This window comes from Acomys russatus, chromosome 30 (assembly GCF_903995435.1).
Source record: "Acomys russatus chromosome 30, mAcoRus1.1, whole genome shotgun sequence".
In the NCBI taxonomy this organism is placed as follows: Eukaryota; Metazoa; Chordata; class Mammalia; order Rodentia; family Muridae; genus Acomys; species Acomys russatus.
In genome coordinates, this window is record NC_067166.1 from 22,492,274 (window position 1) to 22,511,691 (window position 19,418).

The 19,418-nt window shown below is 45.6% G+C and overlaps 1 protein-coding gene across 3 annotated transcripts in view; it reads right to left on the bottom strand.

Moving 5' to 3' along the window:
- Positions 1–19,418, bottom strand: part of Pik3r1 (phosphoinositide-3-kinase regulatory subunit 1) — a 71,901-nt gene that overhangs the window by 6,795 nt on the left and 45,688 nt on the right. The window contains exons 2-6 of one of the 3 annotated variants that reach the window (XM_051172568.1): positions 18,369–18,461; positions 17,621–17,695; positions 11,171–11,302; positions 10,171–10,372; positions 9,853–9,932 (exon numbers count right to left, since the gene is read on the bottom strand). In XM_051172568.1, the coding sequence (XP_051028525.1) occupies positions 9,853–9,932; positions 10,171–10,372; positions 11,171–11,302; positions 17,621–17,695; positions 18,369–18,461 (582 nt within the window). Of the gene's footprint in view, positions 1–668; positions 1,070–2,886; positions 3,785–9,852; positions 9,933–10,170; positions 10,373–11,170; positions 11,303–17,620; positions 17,696–18,368; positions 18,462–19,418 lie in introns of those variants that run through there. The other 2 variants (XM_051172570.1, XM_051172569.1) reach the window with 2 other exon arrangements.

The following is a 19,418-nucleotide window of genomic DNA, read 5'->3' on the forward strand; positions in this document are numbered from 1 at the left end:
ACCCTGGAGAGAACAACCGGAGGAACCACCTCGGGATTGTTAGCTAAATCCGAAACTGTTAACTTTGAAAGCACCGTAACTGCTTTATTTATGCCCCGGAAGATTTCAGGTGTCTAGCGAGACTATTTTACAAAAGTGAGGAAAGCTGACTTCGTTTTCCATTGTAGTATCTCAGCATGAGAGAGAGAGAGCAAGAAAGTCCCCACATCTGATTTCCGAGCGTCTCAGGTTGTCAGAAGAGTCACTGCCACAGCTCACATGCTTCCTAAAGCACCCGGTGTTATCAAAGTAACACACGGTTTGAGTCCACAGCCAGCAGAGAAAAGCAGCACAAAGGACGCGTCCTCTTAATTAAAAGAACAATATACAACAATACAGCCCAGTTTGCCACAGATCACAATTAACGAACGACAGCAGCAGAAAAAGTGGAATCCAGTTCCCATCCATTCAGCAAGAACCAGCATTTATGAACAACACAGCCTGAGCTGCTTGCTGCTATAGACAGGCAAAGAATCTGTTTAATTTTAAAGTTCTAATCAAACTAATTTTAAACCGTGAAACAAATTAGTAAAAATAGCAACCTCAAGAGGATCTGTTACAGCCCCTTTAAAAAAAAAATTTAAAGTCACAAAATTAACTAGTGCTCTCCGTTAATACTGCAGTATTACCTGGTGGATCCATTTCTATATAAAACATCAAGTCTGTACCACAGTTTATATCTGTCTTGGCACACTCTACGTCCAGATCTTCCATGGTCCAAACCGTGGTGTACATTTGTGCGAGAGTTTCCTTGGCTGTGCTCAGTTATAAGAAAAGAGTCCGGCTTTCTTTGTAATGGTGTCTTGGAATTCATTTTAAAACCTATACGGGGCTGCACTGTAACCTATTACATCACACGCCCCAGCCAATCAAGTCAGAAAAATGTCACCAGACCACTCCTCCTGCTTCATCAGGTCTCCTGGATGCCGGCTTCATATGGCCCCAGCCTCGCTCTGAGAACCTTACATGTCACACAGCTGCAGCAGCGGCTACATGCTCACCGGTTTGAAAGGTGTCTAATTTGTCTGCTTTCTTCTAGCACCGCACTAATTCCCTTTTTATTACTCCTTGCAGCATGGTACATTCCGCTGTTGGCAGATTGACAAAAGCTGATAAACTGCAGCTTCCAGCTCTGTCCCTCTCGGGCATCTGGGCTTTAGAGATAGCCTGGCTGTTCCTGAGTATAAAAACCTTACAAAGGCATCAAAATACTATTCTTAAGGTCTATTTCACAGTCCTTAGATTCAGGGGAGGCAGAAAGGAGCAAGCACTCTGGATAGTTTAGTCCAGTCTTCCACAATACACTGAAAGCTTGGATCTTAAACACTGCCATAAATGCACCACATTAAAAAGGGAAGCCAAGAGACAGTACTTAGACAAAATGCCTTTACCAGAGAGCCCAAGGTCAAAACAAGACTTGAGAGAATAATCATGAAAACTCAGCCCAGGAATGAAGATGTCTATTATTTGCAAAAATGATAAAAAAAAAAAATGGCCAATATTGATAAACTCCAATGTTACTGCCTAACAACACTAGGCAACAAGATGCTTCTACTAGAAAAAAAAAAAAAAAGCCATATATCAGAATACAGAGTACAGGTGATCTCCACCAACTGTTTTACACAGGAACCCATCTCACTACTCACTGCTTTAAGGAAGGTGATGTAATCTCTCTCTCTCTCTCTCTCTCTCTCTCTCTCTCTGCCCTCCCCCATTCTCTTTGGCTTGGCGCCTTATGGGGGGGGGGCCAGCAACAAATATCCCTTCTTAGCAGTGTTCAATATAAAGAAATCAACTTCCCTACAAATGTAATGATTCGTTTTGCTTCTTTAAATCATTCTGCATGTAATTCTGTCACCACAGCTGGAGCTTGAGGTAACACAGCCACTGGGAGCCAGGACCTCTTGACACTCACATTACTGTGGAGGGGGTGCTACTCCAGGGTAGATGTGGCTTCCTTTGAAAGGGTGGGCTTTGTGGGTCTGTATGTTCTGCATCTGTGTGATGATTTATGGCACACACAGGGGCCACTGCAGATTTCTATCACTTTGGGATCACACAGCATTGAAAGTCGAGCCAGGCATTCTGTCCCCTGGCTGTGTGCGTGCGGTCCCACTTGAGCCCCCTACACTAGGCCATTTCTGCATTACTGGGGACAGCAGACTCAACCCTGTCCCTTCCAGCTCACACTTCTATGGGTTTAAGTAAGCCTAAACAAATGAAACAAAAATTGTAAAAATGGTGGTGAAGTCGTCCTTAGATTTTTTTTTTTTTTTTTTTTTTTTTTTTTTTTTTTGAGTCTTCTCCCAAGAGTAAAAAGACAAGTCCTCTGGACAGTATGGTCCAGGGGTCAGCTCAAAGAGCCATGTGTACAACACTTAACAGAAAGCCAGCTTAGCTGCAGACTGCTGCTGCCATGTGGCAAGGAGACCTAAGGAGCAGGTCTGAGAGACAGGTGATTTTCCATGGTCTCTGAGCCCTGGCTTGGCCCCAACTTCCTGCCCAATACTTTCTAAACTCTAAACCTAAACCCCATCTCTTCCCTGCAGTGTGTCCTGTCACCCGCCACCCCCACCCCGCCCCAGGACAGAAGGGAGTGTCTCCCCTAATCGCCCATCTGCTCTCCCCAGGCAGTACTCACCCAGGCGCACATACTCCCAGCACACACACACACTCCCAGCACACACACACACACACTCCCAGCACACACACTCCCAACACACACACACACACACACACACACACACACACACACACACACACACACACACCGCCAAACTAAAGAGGATGGCTTGCAGAGAAAAGAGCCCGGTGCCGAGAAGTGCATAAATGAAAAAAGCGACTTACTTTGCAGGTTATGCATTTCAACGGTTTCGCTTTGAACAGCTAGTATCCCACCGAGAAAAAAAAAATCCAAAGAAGCTGCTCTTCTATCAAGTGGGCCCAGCCCCCGAGGCTCCCCCGCCCGCCCGGTAATGGCAGTAGCAAGCCTAGCAGGAGGAGAACGCGCAAGGCGGGGGCGCGCGACTCAGCCTGGCCTCGCCGGCTTCCCGGGGCTAGGCTGCAGCCGGTCCCTCCGCCCCGCGCCCCGCCCCGGCAGCACGTCCTCAGCTTCTCCAGCAGAGCCCCCCTGGGCCGCGCTACTGCAAGGGGGGAAGAAAGGAACCCCGGCGGGCGCTCGCAAGTCTCGCTCAGATAAAGATCGTGGCTTCATGATTAACTCGGGCAGGTTCAAATATTTGCTGAGCTAGGGATTTTGGGAGGGGGGAGGAGCACCCCAAGTCAAAGTCAAAGTTGTCACCGGGCTGACAAGTGGCCGAGACAAGACTAACTTGCTGGTTTTCGCCCTGGAAATGAGAAGGGCATTGTAAGGGGGTGCTGAAAATAGTCCTCCCTGGTGGCCATGGTGCCTGTACGCGCTTGCAGCCCCCGCTCCGGGGGCTCAAGTGGCCCGCATTAAAGCAGCACAGGAAATAACCCAGCTAGTTCAGCAAAAAATAGAATCAAAGCCTCCTTTGTGAAGGCCTGAAAACCTCTTGGAACAGTCTAGGACAGGGTGCCTCGCTCTAGTGTCCACCTCCTCCCACACACTGGCACAGACTACCCCGCAGGTGTAACAGGAAAGCCCTTCACGGAGAACGCCGCACTCTGGGTTGGCAGCCTCTGGAGGGCATCCTCCACAAGCCCAGATCTTCAAGAGGTCAACTTCAGCTCACCTTCAAAAGGCCCCAGGACTTTCTAATCGGACTTTCTAAGAGGTGTGTCTGCCTCGGTTAACTGCAGGCTGGGCGCGGCAAAGGACAGGCTGGAGAAAGACATACCCTTCAGTCCCTTGGATTTTAGCTCTTTATTAGAGGACGTTGAGGCTAAATGGGTTTAGGATTGTCGGCCAGAGAAGAGTTCAATCCCCATCGCATCCGCACAGAAGACCCCCACTTCAACCTTTTGAACCACAACTAAAAAAGTCACAAAGCGCCTGGACCTCAAGGCATGACAGTAACTTTAGAGATCACCCCTGGCAAATCCTGCATGGCCGCAGAGGGAGAAAACCCTATACAAAAAAGAACTCAACCTTCAGACTTTTTGATCCTAAACTATTCCAGTCTCTGCCCCCTGCCCCTGCTCTGTGATTTCCTTGGTCACAGAAAGTAAAACCTGACAAGAAATCAAATAAAACTCTGGTTTTGTTGCAGCTTAAGAAAAATAAAGCTGCCTTCTTATTTGGTATGTATTGCTGTGCTTTAATCACAACCTCTCTGGAAGAGACATTGGCTTCTTCCACATACCTTTCTGGACCCACCTCAGAACCTTTTAGATTAAAATGTAAATTTGACAGTCTATTATGTCTCAGAACAAAAGTATCTCCCATAAAGCAGTGTACTCCAGGAAAGCCTTTAAAGAGCTGTGGACACCTAGTTTCAAACAAATTCCTCACGACTAGTACAATCACCCACCGTGGAGGAGGCTCTACGTCATTCAAGCGTGAGCAGACTCTTTCCCCACAGATAAGATTCATGCTCTCTATTAGCTTAAGGAGGGCGCCCTCTGCTGGGTGAACTGAGTAACTCCCACCTCTGCTTAAAATCATCACTTCCAATTTTCACCCTCTCTGTAATCCAAAATGCCCCACAAACTAATTAACATAATACAAATATGCTGGTGAATATATATACATGTATATATAATTCACTAATAAACAAAAGGCACAGATGGAAATAATTTTCATTTGGCTTTTAAACCCCTTTAAGAGACTATATGCTTTTTCAGTGTCCCATTTGCCTGGGACTGCACATGCATAACTGAAGGCTCACTTCACCTTCTAGATGCTCCAAGCTGGCAAGTATCCCTTTCCTCGGGGTTTTGTGTGACTCATTTCAGAGGCAAAGACAAGGCTTGAAAGCTCTGTGACATGCTTTCTGCTCTGAACGAGGCCTCTTTGGGCATCCAGTGAGCTATCACCTGAGGCCTGGAAGCTTGCGTCTCCTAGGTGTGTGTGCACCACTATGAATGAACAGAAACCAGGAGAAAGACGTAGTAGGACGTGAAGGAATCAAAGCCATCTAAGGTAAAAGGAACGTGTTTATCAGGTCGATGCAAGACAACTGAGAAAGTATGGCTGTCCAGCATAAGGCCACGTCCAGTGATTCCCGAGGAACTCACAGTAAGGAAAAACATCCTTTTCAGCTAATAAGCAAACCAAGGTTCACATATGCAAACAACACAAACAAACAAACAAAACTGACACAGGCTTTCTGCAAAGGCGCGCCGCCCACTGTCTAGCAGAAAAATGAACTCTTTCCCCCACGATGAGTGACAACTGACACCACCCCCACCCTGTCCCTTCAGAGACAGAGGGGGGCTGTGCTGCGAAAACAGAAGTAAACCATCTTCCAGCACCCACGCAGGGCAGACAACACCCGGAATGCCGTTGCAGATCTTGAATAAAACTTGCTGGTTTTAATGAGACGGCACTGGGCTCTCTCCCGGGACATGTATCTGTTCCAAAGTTTCATTCCTTACCTTTGGAACAACTCTCTCATGTCAGACCACATTTTAAGCCCAATGGGAGAGGGGAAAAAAATCAGAGAAAAGTAAAACTCTGAAAATCATTCCCCCTCTGTCCTAGCTGTTGCTTACATCTCAGCTGAAAACCCAGCCCAGGGCATCTAAAACAAGATGCATGAATTAAGGTCCTTGGCAGGGATGTTTTGTAATGCGCCGGTGGTTAAAAATTAAGCTTGACAGGTGTAGGAGGGCAGGGGGAGAAAGAGTCACTTGTTCCCTCCTCTAGGCTTGAGGGTGCAATACCAGAACCCAACTATGCTACATTAGTATTTCTGAATACATCCATGAAATTCAAAACATGGGTGGTATTCAGAGGTGCCCAGTGTTCACTGGACCCGCTCCTCCTGCAGTTACGAGATCAACTTAGCTGCCGGAGTCTGAGCAGCTCAGTTTTAAAGAGAACCGAGGAACAGAGGGGAAGAGCAAGGTACCAACAGAGCTGAGAAAGCACACTGCTCCCATCACCTGCCCCCATCTGTGCCCCTTTCCATAAAAGCAAGGACTCTTTACCTCAAAGGGCTGCTGGATGCACGCGATGAGTTGGTCTCCCTAAGATTTCTTTGAAAAACCAGTAAGTTTATCAGCGTATATGTGTATTTGGAAGATTATTAGGCTGTGCTCAGATGTCTAATTGGGATGAAAACAAGGTCTTTACTCTTTAGAAATGTAGCTGAACCAATTAAACTAACAGGTTTTTTTGGTTTGTTTTTGTTTGTTTGTTTGTTTGTTTGTTTTTGTGTGTGTGTGTGTGTTTTAAGCCACAGGCCAGTTAAAGGTAAGCGACCCGGTGCTGAAGAGCACACACACGCTGTGAATGGGCCATGTTAGCCTGCACAGAAAGCACACTGGGACCTCCTGGGACACAGATGAAATAGATGGCCCTGGGAACACTGTGTACAGCTGTACATTTTGTGCACTGTGCAAAGGCACACTGGCAAGGTGACAGGAGGAGAGGCACTGACATCCAGGCCACTCCACCCACCAAGCCACACAGCTCAGTTAATCCGACTAACCCTGGCAGACAGGCCCCGCCTTCTTCCCACTGTGCAGCTGATGGAGCCTTGTCCCCAAAACTACCCACATTGCACTGTGGCCCTTTGTCCCATATGGCCCCATAGGACCTTACTTCTCTCATTTTTTAGCTCATTATATTCTGGAAACTTCAAAAGGGCTTTTTGACCAGACCCTGAAAAGAGCCCCGTGATTCATAATGGTTCCAGTAATTTAGGCATAAATGAATTGCTTATATATAGGACAGGCTGGGCCCAAAGATAGTTCCACGGCAGATCCAGGTCTGACATACGCGGGTTGGGGAGCATAGGGCAAACCTCTCCTCTGTGTTTCTTTGGGGTCCCAGTGGTGCCTTATACCACTGTCACTTAATACGTGGCCTTGTGTCAATGCCTGGTAGACCAGGTCGGAGAAGCCCAAGAGATCATGATGTACAAATGTCCTACAGTGAGCGAAGACAACACGAGGAAAGCAGCCTGCAACACTTTGATTAGATGGTTTGCTGTCCGCCTGCAAATCAAAACACTGCTTTCCTTTTCTCCAGTTAAAACTGGACCTGTTTTTCAAAGCCCTTCTGGAGTGTATTCGTCCAGGAACTTATCTCCTCAGTTACCCTAAAAAAAGCCACCACCTGCACTTTCTAAAGTTCCGTTTGTCTTGGGAGAAGTGCACTCCCAGCTAGTATTTAAGACACTGCGTCTTAACAGGCCTTATTTAAGTTGATATTTTGCCTCAGACATCAGCCTTATCATTCCAAGTACTACCTGGTCAAGGCCCAGAGAAGATGCCTATCTGCCTCACAACAAACACTTCCCTGTGCTCCTTTCTGTTCAGAGCAGCAGTTTCGATAAATGACTGATTTGTGAGCATTCATTTGAGATGTACTGGAGGTATCTTCCAAAGCCTCTGGGGACTCTTGCATGCTGGGCTGGCAGTGAAGGCCTCTTCTAGGAAGGCACTGCCTTCCCACTTCAGTGAAGAGGTCATTTTGGTTTCCAGGGATGCCCTGCCATTCACTGCACTGGAGCTATCCTGGAGCCCAGAGGTATTCAGGATGAAGGCACCTTGCCCTACCCTCTTGAAGGTGGGAAGTGAAATGTGCTCACAAGTGAGAGACACTGACTGGAGCCTGCATTTGATCCCAAGGGGTCTATACCATGCTCAGGGGGCTGAAAAGGACCGCACGAAGTGAAAACGACTCAGATAAAGCTTAAGAGTATCTTGGGTTTAATTCCTTTTCTTTTCTTTTTTTTTTTCTTTTTCTTTTTCTTTTTTTCTTTTTTTTTTTTTTGAAGAGGCTACACAAATGCACAAATAGTGGGACAATCCAGTATGTTCAAATCTCTGCCATTGCACTGCAGAGCTGACGGAACTAATCCTCCTTTGAAATTAGTATACCGACTTCTGTGTGGGGGCACTATAGCGCTCTTCTGTGCATCCGGCCACATTATGAACATGGTTGGTAATGATACATGCTTACTTTTATAAGTCTGTCTTATAAAAGACACTTAATCCATTTATATTAAACTCCAGTGGTGAGCCACCTCCCCCAACGCCATCCCCTCAGACAAACAAGCCCTTAGTAATCAATTCATTTGTAAAAGTCCTGTCTGGCTTTTGGGTTTCCATGTGTCTGCCCTGATGAGACCAGGGAGTGTCATAAGAAGACCATGAAGACTGACTCCTCCTATCCCCCCCACTTCTCTCCCCCCCCCCCCCCCCCCACAAGCCCTTCAGGGCAAACAAAGCTCAGCTGTGCCTTCTCTCCAACACGTAGGCAGCTCGATACCAGGCAGGAGGAAGTGGACAGTTGCAGCTCAGCCCTTGGGCTCAGGGCCTGCCTATTCTAGGTGCCCCTCTTCCTTCCTAGCCCGTGCGGTTAGTCTCAGGGTTGGCAGTCTCTATGGTCACAGCCACGTCCATGCCCTACTCTCCTTCTTTCCTATTAGGGTCAAAGGCAGCACCTGAGCGTAACTCAGGACCCCCTGAATCCATTATCCAGTGAAGTCAGTATCATATGGGGAAAACCCTCTGTGCTGTCCTTGGCCTCAAGTCCCAGGCTATGCTTAGGTTCCTCAGGGCACTCTGTCTATAGCTATGGACAGGCAGCCCTGTTAAATGCTGTTTGCTGTGGTTTGGGATATACCACGCCTGCCTCATCTATCATCTGGCTCCCTCTAGGTACCAGATTTTGGGGCCCGTCCCCAGAAACTCTTCCCAAGTCCTGCATCCTGAGCGCAGACCCTATACCTAATCATTTTGGGACTGGTTTTGAGGCCAAGCCCTTGCCTCTCTCAAGCTGTCTCATCCAGATGTAAAGAACCACAGCTGGCCACGCAATGGCTGATGGGAAAGCACAGCCCCGGTGCCCTGTCCCAGTGGCTGCACACAGAGCCTTGCCAATCTGTATGAGTTACCCATCCCAAACGGTAGAAGCGGGGTCCCTCCTTTTGCATCCTGAGCATAAATGAAGAGTGCAAGCAAAAGCTGTCTCTCAGCCCCGCAACGACACTTCTACCTGCTAAGGGGCCAACTAGTAATCTAAATGGCCAGCCCCGTGAATTAACTGCTACTAGAACACAGGGTGTTTGAACTCTCTAGGTGAGTTCCAGACGAGCCTCCACTTCCTGCTCTGGTTAATGGCTAGCTGAAGGCCCACCTGCTTTCAGACAGGCATCTGGCTGGGTCTAAATAGCTGCAGCAAACACTGCTTTCATACTGCCTGTGTTATTGAAAATGTTTATTCTGACAAGACATTTCTCAGCATAGTTGCTTCCAAAATACACACTCCAAAATACTTTAAATTATATAGTAATTATACCCCCCCACTTCATAAGTATTAGAAAAACAGCCACAAAAAAAAAAAAAAAAAAAAAAAAAGTCAACAGCTAAAATGAACTCCATAAATTTATTCAGCAGCCTAAAGCCTAAGAGGCTTGAGAGATCAAGGTCAACCTCTGCTACAAAGTGTGAGTTCAAGGCCAACCTGGACCTTAAATCAAGCGAGTAAATTAAATAAAGAATACTAAACCCAAAATAGCTTAAAACCTGCACAACCTGACATCCAACATTTCACATATACTACCACTGTTATTTTTCCACGAACCATGAATTAACATATTACTGCAATCGTACCAGAGACCTGTGTCAATTCCAAGAAGCCAGAAACAACTGTTTCCAAGGACCCCAAAAAAAGCTGAGCGGTAAAGTGAGTGTCAAAATGCTCCAAAGCCTTACCTGGTGCTGGCTGTCTTTCATTCAATTCAGTTGAGATTAAAATCTCTATCACTTTTACGAGGTGTTCAGTATTATCCGAGCTGCAACAAACAAAGAGGGTTTTGTGAGAACCATCACACCTAAAAACAACACTGTGTGATCCATCTACATCCCACTGACGTGGGTGAAGTAAGCCCACAGAAGATGTGCATCTGTGAGGCAGCATTTTAGGTACCCTTAAATACCTGTCCATTTAGGACCACCCAGCACTGCGCCATTTCCCCCCCTCCCCACCCCCCTCACCCCCCACCCCAAGCCTTGTTTTCCTCCTTTGCTTACCTGGCTGCTGGGAATCTGAAAAGCAGAGGGCTGAAGATTTCAGAGAGGACTCTTGCATTCAGAAGATTTTTGCTGGAGGCTTGAGAGAGCTTGAAGAAATGCTTAAGCAAATACTGAAGTGTAAGCCAATACTGATGAGGTATATTAGGCGACCGAAGGAGCTTCTTCAACAGCTGGATGTAGTCTTCGGAGCTTTGTACGTCTACAAGTTAAAAAAAAGAAAAAACCAACAGGAAACAGTAAGGCTATGTGTAGGTGCCAATGGGCCAATGCTTGAACCACCCTTCTCTTTCCCTTAGCTACACAAGAAGGCCCATAGGGGACTCTTCAGGAGAGGTCCTCCTTATTAAGAAATGCATTGTGAGAAAGTAAAGAGCTCAGGTCAAATGAAATGCAAGCAACTCTTCTTGTCAAAAAAAAAAAAAAAAAAAAAAAACCACAAACTGTTCAGGGTGTGCTCTCGGAAGCCTGGCCTCCATCAGGCAGCGGCAAGTGTGATTGGCTACTTCCTCGGAGCATCAGATAAGTACCACAGGTTAAACTTTGAAGGTCATGAACCACAATTTCCTGTCCCCAAAGCACAGAGCCGCCTCGGCTCCTGATGCTGAGTGCTCTCCACCCTTGATACATTTTGTTCTGGGTGTTTAGGGAAGAGAGTAAGAATATCCCTCAATGTGCATTCTAGTCCTGGGTCTCTCACTCTGGTGCCAGTACTCCAATAGTCGCTCAAGACCTTTGCGGCTGCAGTGAGCTTTGCAGGTAGTGGCCAAAAGCTAACAACTAGCCAGTCTACCACAGGGGCAGGCTTCTAAGCAAACGCAAATCTAGATCTCTTCTATCAGATGTGTGGTAAAGAAATGTATCTGGGATGGTGGCGAGGCACCGGAGGACAGCTTAGCATTTTCTCAGTGCCTTCTACTTATACCCAGCACTGTGCAAAGTGTCAAGCGTATCTACATCTCAGTGTCCATCCAGAGAGGTCTGGAAAGAGGAAACCAACCTTGGGCAAAAGAGATCATTTCATTGTAAACAGCTACTGGAATGATGGGATTTGGTAAGTCCGACAGATAGCGTTTGAAAGCGTCTGCTAAAACTTGCACATCGGTCATTTCCAAGTCCACTGAGGCGGCATCTAGGAGAGAAACAATTCAAGAAATAATTCAAGCATTCGTACTTCTGTTGGGCCAAGTTTCCAAATGTGGGGCTTAATAAGACACTGGGAAGGAAGCGGTGTGATGGAAACAGAAGCCATGGCATAGCGACTACTGTTTCTCACGGGGCTCGCTCCTGAATTCCGGACAGAACAGCTTTGCTTCGTGCAGTTCTGTCTTGAGTAATATTAAGCATTCAGCAGGCCCAGTCTTTAGCTATTATGCTAGTACCATCTTTCTTAGGGCAAAAAAAAAAAAAAAAAAAAAAAAAAAAAAAAATAATGCCACTGTTATTGATTAAGTTAGTACCCTCCATTGGTAAGTTAGTGCCCTCCGTTGATAAGTCAGTACCTTCTGCTGAAAAGTTAGCACCCTTCATTGATAAGTTAGTACCCTCCATTGATAAGTTAGCATCCTTCACTGATAAGTTAGCACCCTCAGTTGGTAAGTTAGCACTCTCCATTGATAATTAGTATTCTCCCCAGTGTTCCATAAAGAAACGCTGTTTCAAGAGGGACCCTGTAAAGGGTGATTAGGTCAAAAAGGTCGCTAGAGCAGACTCTAAACACTCCAGTCCACTCTAAGCAGCATCATTATTAGAAAAGACAAAGTCACAGAGACACCTGGGATTCACAAATGAACAAAGAAAGGCTGTGTGAAGACACACTGAGAGCCAGCTGCAGGAGAGCCAAGAATGAGGACATATCAGACACCTCCAACATCTCGCATTTCCAGCCTCTGTGATGGTGGGAGAAGCACATGTCATTCAGTTTTCTGGAGCTTCTCTGTCCTGACTGAGAAGGCTTTGGCCTAGAGATGGCTAGCCCATATGGCTGATGTCTCCTCAAACCACAACGGGAAAGACGTGAAATAAAAATTCCAATTTTTTTTTTTTAATCCAATCTGAGCTGATAAATGCTGCATAAAATTTAACCTTAACAGAATGACCAACTAAATATCAAGATCCTACAGAAGGTTAGCAACCCATTTCAAGACCACCTGTACGGCCATCTGAAGAGGTTCAAATGCTTCTCTTGATGCTGTTATTAATCTGTGAGCATCGACCTACAGAAGAGACAGAGAGAGACGGAGAGAGACAGAGACAGAGAGACAGACAGAGAGACAGACACACAGAGAGATGGAGAGACAGAGAGATGGAGAGACACAGAGAGATGGAGAGAGAGAGAGAGACAGACAGACAGAGAGACAGAGAGAGATGGAGAGACAGAGAGATGGAGAGACACAGAGAGATGGAGAGAGAGACAGACAGACAGAGAGACAGAGAGAGATGGAGAGACAGAGAGATGGAGAGACACAGAGAGATGGAGAGAGAGACAGACAGAGAGACAGAGAGAGATGGAGAGACACAGAGAGATGGAGAGAGAGACAGACAGAGAGACAGAGAGAGATGGAGAGACAGACACAGAGAGAGAAGAGGAACAAATTTCCCCAATACATCTATCAGCTAGAAAAGAGGTCAAGCCATTAGGTAGCTACAGAGGTACCAGTAATCAGAAGCCCTTTTTCTGCACATGTGAGGAGATGGGAAAGGAAATAAAGTCCAAGAGAAAGCAGGGTCACCAAGAGCAAGAATGACTGGGGCACACATAAAGGAGCAAGCAGCATGTGACAATGTGAAGGGATGTGAGGAGAGGTATCCGGGGAACAGTGTGCTCAGCAGCTGGGCCGGCATTACATTTTTTTTTTTTTTACTGTCTTCAGTTACGGTACTGAGGGCTCTGCTGCCAAGGAGACAGAAGGAACAAGATAATATAAAGAAACTATATAAGTCAGTGCGTGGCTGCATCAGGTTGTGTGTAGGAGATGAGAAAATACCAGAGTCAAGGTTAAGATGTCTCTAACATGAAGAGACAATAGTATTTGAACTGTTCCTGAACTAAAGATGACAGTGTAAACCAGGGAGGGTGCCTTAAACTTTCCCCATTCCATTATAAAACCAAAAGCTTTGCCCACTCATGCTCTCTTGGCACCCAAGAAAGTTTTATCTGACCTGAAACATGTAAGTAAGTAAAATAGGCACATAAAGCAAATACTTAATGAAATTATAAAGCAGTTTTGTTTAAAATAATTCTTCCGAACACATATAATTTTACCATTGGTTAAAACTGAAGGCTAATTTGCATACCAATGAGAGAGAGGTCCTTGTTCTTATACAGAAATAAATCTTAGCTGAGTGGTTGATGCTGCACTATCCACGCACCTTCAATGCTTTCATGGGTAATATTTTTATTTTAAAAAGTTAAAAAGTGTCAATTATGGGATGCTGCTTTGTATAAACACATGATAGAAAATGACAGAATTTTATGTCGAAGGCCACTCCAAAAATTTATGGAAATCCTGTCCTAGTGATTCCAAACCAAAATTTACTTAACTTTAAAATAAATAAATGAAGGTCAAAGAACAGTTTTTACAATCAAACATTCTTATACAATTCAATCCAAAGGTATGCTAATATGTGTGCATGTACACAAATGTCCTACAGAGATACACACGGAGGAGTGATTCAATCTTAGTGTTTCTACGGAGCAGGAAACTTTGGATGTATATAAAACCACAACAATTCATAACATACAATAGTGCTGAGTCTGAACTGAGGTGTGTGTGGCCTGATGGCACGGACACCAAACACAGTGGAAGGTGCAAATGGTGTATGTTCGGAACTAAGGGTACAGCGAATGTGAAGGGTGCTGCCCAAAATGTCTTACAATATTACATGTTTGGTTTTGACTTGAATTTTGGAGCCTTTTATGGTTGCCAATTTCTTACTCGACCCTCCATGGGAATGACTCACCCATTGAGAAGCCGTGCAAGATCCAGGCTGAGACTACAGTACAAAAACTCATTACAGCAAGCAAAACTTGTCCCAGTATGTAGCCAGGGTGTAAGTGACCATCTCCCCACACTTCTACGCTCTCAGAAAACCAGCCTCGTGAAAAATATACATAGGATAAAATAAAATGCCTCACCACTCGAATATCCTGAAGAGCTGACCAGACACACAGCACATTCTAACAGTGTGCACAGGCCATGAAATTATAGTGTGAAATTATAGTGTTGATTACAATTATATGGGTATCACCATAGAACTCCAAAGAGTATTCAGAGTTCCTGGTGCCTCTAGACACTGCCACTGTATACCTCGTTTCATGCCTCTTTGCCTTGAAAATTAGTGTCACTGAATTTGCTGAAAAAAGTATGCTACATCATCTGGCGACGTATGTAGATTTCAAGGTGCTCAGGTCATATGCCCCCCCCCCCCCCCGCCCACGTAGTCTCCTTGGTGTTCCTGCGGGTCTGGCTGATGCGCAGTCCCTTCACCAGAACACCTGGCAAGCAGGCTGAGTCTTTCATGTATCTCACATGGCATTTAGGCAGCCTCAAGAACAGAGTGTTCCCTCCTCCCCCCCCCACCCCCCTTCTGCCTCTCTCAGCAGCCAACACAGGAACTGTGGCAAGCGGTTAAGGTCTGGAGCCCTTGGGCTGGTGCTCAGTCCAAAGACCTTCCTAAGAACCCAGGGACTGCAGTCCAGGGAGAGTCAGTGTTCGAGCGGAATTACATCACAAAAGTCTTGGTATAAGCTCACCATGTGTCGAAACCCACAAGAGTTGATGACAGAGTGTACTTGGTTTTTATTTATTACTTTTTTGGTAATGTGACTTTTCACGCGCCCCGGGGGCAGGGGGTTGTTTCTGGCTTGTGCAGTACAAGACTCCTTTTCTGTATTGCTACCACCTGGCAGCTCTTAGCTACCCACAGCTGTCTTCAGTGAAAAGAGGGTGGAGTTTTTCTTCATTTCACTTTTCACCACACCTACCCATAGGTAAGCAGTTCCTTCAACACTTCTCTGCTCTAGTTCCCCAGGAAGTCCCACCCCCAGCCTGGAGCCAGCCACCGGGCGATCTCTATCAGGTTTAGTGGTTCCCGGGGCCATGGAGGAGGGGTGAGAGTAGGATGTGGAGTCGGGCACTACCTGGAGACATTCTTGACTGTCGTGACTGGGGGTGGATGCTATTGACATCTAGCGGGCAGAGGCCGGGGATGTGGCTAAGCGCCCTACAATGAACGTGGCATTGAGATCACAGAACACATCAGGGAGAGACCAAAAGGCGTCAGGAGATTTAAACCCATGGCAATTCAAGTAAGGAAAAACAACAACAAAGCAAACAACAATTTGATTCAGGGTAAACCGAGGAAGGTGTGAGGAAGGCTGGGACAATCAGAATAAGCCGGATATAAATCGCAAACTTTGCCACCCTGACACCCGATTCCTGGTAAGGGAATCTGCTTAATCTGGGCTTTCTTTTCTGGAGATTTAGAGCTGCTAACATCAGCATTAAATTAACATGAGCGGCTGTAAAAATGACTCGGAAAACAGCCTGCTGCCCACCTCCGTCAGGCACTGCAAACTTACAAGATTCTTGAAAGCCAGCATTAGTTGGGTGAAACTGAGGCTTCCCCCCACGATATTACAATCGCTCAACGTATTGAAAAATCTACAACCTGAAGACACTTTTTGCAGATACACTCCCAAGTTTGTATAATGTTTGCTTTTTTCTTTTCTTTTTCTTTTGGCTATGAAAGTGCACCAGTTTTCTGTTTGGGTTTTGATGTCAATGAGGAAGGAAACCTGCCTGTCAAAATATATTATTGACGTGAGTGAATCTTGATGGTTTACGCCATCTCATGAGTGGTGTGAAGAAGGAGGAGGAGGAGGAGGAGGAGGAGGAGGAGAGGAAGAAGAAGAAGAAGAAGAAGAAGAAGAAGAAGAAGAAGAAGAAGAAGAAGAAGAAGAAGAAGAAGAAGAAACTTTTTCCAAAGCTAATGTGGATTATTTTGTATTGGTCACATTAAAACCTTAACCACAACTTTTTTCATTAGTTTCTGGTGTCTTCATGTTTCCTGTGACTTTTAGTATGTGTTCTTTTTTTTTTTTTTTTTTTTTTTTTTTGTAGCCAAAACATGTAACTCTGTTTTTGTTTTTTGTTTTTAAAACACCCTAGTAAGGCTGGGAGACATACAGAAAAGCCTCTCACTTTTGGCTTTTTTGCCAGTCAGCTTCCCTTGACCTGGTTGGGGAAAGCACAGGGGCATGCTGCCTTGTGCACTGAGCTCAAGGGACGCGTGGAACTGGAGCTGAGACATTTGGTTGGGTTTGCTTCAGGTGAAAGCACTTACTGATAAACATCTACTCTACTCCTTCCCTCTAAGAAATAGCGTTTGTAGAAATTCCCTAAGTTGCCTAACCCTGAAGTTACTTCCCACTTCAAAGGGTTACTTTGTGAGGGTCACGTGGGCCTTCCTTCCCACGTGCCCATACTTCTGCAAGAAGCAGCCTTGTCCAGAGCCAGAGCAACAACAAATGCAACCCTTTTGTTTAAATATACAAATTCAGGTAAATGATATGAGGTAGAAATCTACTGGGGGGGGGGCAGCGGGGGTAGGGGGGGGGAGAAGAAAAGAAAAGAAAAAAAAAAAAAAACCCACAAAGGATGAAGGACTTGAGAACGTCTAGAAGTTGCCATGAGAAGAAAGCTTGCTGGAATAAGTGGCGCAACTTTTCCCTGCGTGGAAAAGGAAAGAGGAAGCCATTTGAAGCCACCATTTGGCAGAACGAACTAGTGTCTCTTAAGTAATGATGGTGTGTGCTGGAGCTGGTGTGGCTGGTGCTGGTTCAGGAGACCAAATGGTTTCGATTTTTCCCAACTCCACATTCAGTGACATCATGATAGTCACCATGAAATCGACCACAGTGGGGATATTTGCATCAAAGAAGGGGCTAATATGCTTTTTCTCTTTTTCTCTGCAGAGTGGGGCTATCATTATACCCTCGAATAAAGCAGCGGTGTCATGTTACTCGATATATATATATATATGGGGGAAGGAAAGAGACATGGGCTAAGAGGACACCAGGAGACATTTGCCAAATGATGCAGACTGAGAATCTTTTTTGGCTGACCCAAATGAATGAACTGTGACTGACAGCCAAGGCTAAGAATCAATGACAAAGATATAGAGTCAGAAAAAAAAAAAAAAAAAAAAATGCCCAAAAAGTTGTTTCTGCAATTCCTGCAGGACCCAGGAGCTTGTGTGTGTACGAAAACCTGAGTGCTAATATTCACACCTCAGCCCAAGAGCCACACAGCAAAGGCCGCAGACTGCTAATGTGACAGGGCAGAAGGAACTCCTGTGCACAATCTGAGAATTCTTTTGAGACTTAAGAGTGTTGTGCGGATGGGGCTGGGGGCTGTAGCATCATTTACAGTCGTGTGACACTCACCACAATCAAGAAGCTGTCGTAATTCTGCAGTGTTGCTGGAGCTCTGTGCTCTGTACAGAGTGGAACATTCCAGCCCTAGGACACAAAACAGACCATGGATACAAAACACAGCTCTCTGGAGAAACCGTGCGCCTGCTGCCAGAGGGATATTCCAATTTCCGTCCGGTATCTATTCTAGATGCGTACTAACTATTCTTGGATGCCAACCCCCAACAACAATTAATTTTATCTGGTATGTCAATAATTTTGGCAAATCCAGTGGATTATTTAAAAGCAGGTTAATCACATTTATTCCATTATGAAGACTGAATAGCTCCTACATACTAACTATATATTAGTCTTGAGCAGCAGTTCTCAACTTCTGGGGGGCGGGTCAAATGACCCTTTCCCAGGGGTCGCCTAAGAGCATCAGAATACAGAGATGTTTATATTCCGACTCATAACAGCAGCAAAATTACAGTTGTGAAGTAGCAACAAAAACAATTTCCTGGTTGAGGTCACGGCAACAGGAGGAGCTGTACTAAAGGGTTGTGGCATTAAGAAGGCTGAGAGCTATTCCCTCATCATCAAGACTCAGAAATTATCAGGCAGGCTTCCCTCCCTGGGACAGAGAGACCCACACACTTAGTATGGTTAGCACAGCAGTTAGTGAGCCATTCATATAACGAATGGCTCAGAGACACATATAAATTATAACGGCCACAAAATAAAGGTCTAAGACACTGGCTCCCTCTCACAGTCTACTTACCTTTCTTCTCAATGGCTTCCAGGAGCTTGATAAGGAGGGGCGGTGCAATGTCAGGGGGTGCAAACTGCTCAGCCAGGTCAGGAAGGATCAAAGCTGGAAAGAGAGGAATCGCCAACATGAGATTTTACATGAGGCAGTCAAGTGCATCTGACTACAGTGAAGGATATTTAAACACAAGCAAATCAATTAGTCCCGAGCATAGCAAACTCAGAGGGGCACTGATGGGATTTCCTAAATCAGGCTGCACTGTTGGGGCCTCAGGGACATCCCTGTAGTTTCTCTCCCAGAGTACTCTCTGAATGCCCACCAGGAATAAATATCCCAACAAGCTTTTCAGGTTCTCTCCTCTGGGACATCTTTCTTAGGACAGACTGCCCTGCCTTAGAGCACCTCAGAAGGCAGGCTGGGGGACTAGGTGGAGGGACTCTAGGCTAGACTGGAGCTGGCATGTTCAGGGAGAACCAAGAGATGCTTTGGAGCACAACTCTCTTTCTCCCCATGCCCTGGGCACCCTGATATTTAAGAATATAATCATAGGAGCCCGGGAAATCTGAGTTCAAGCCTGGCTTCTAGGTCATTACGAAAGAACTGTTGCTTAGGTGGACAAGAGGAGATAAGATCGTGACATACTTTGTAACCATGGTACATAACTGAAATGTCTGAACCCCTAGTAGTTTGGCATTCTTCTGTAGTCTTGCACTGAGGTCTATTGCTGCCCAGACATCGCCGCGAGCCAACACAAATGACCACTGGCCACGCAAAAACAGATTAAGCCCCTCTGTAACTGTTGTCAAAACATTTGCTTGCACACACACACACACACACACACACACACACACACACACACACACAGTCACTATGTGGGTATGGGGAACTAAACCTGTATCCTCTGTAATAGTGAAAAATGCTCTTAACTAAGAAATGTGATACTTCATGTAAACTGCAGCTTCATATATTATGTGTACATTTTTCATATATTATGTGTACAGTACATTACCAACTGTAATGATACAAAAATATCCACTAGAGTGACCATCAGAAATCTCCTCC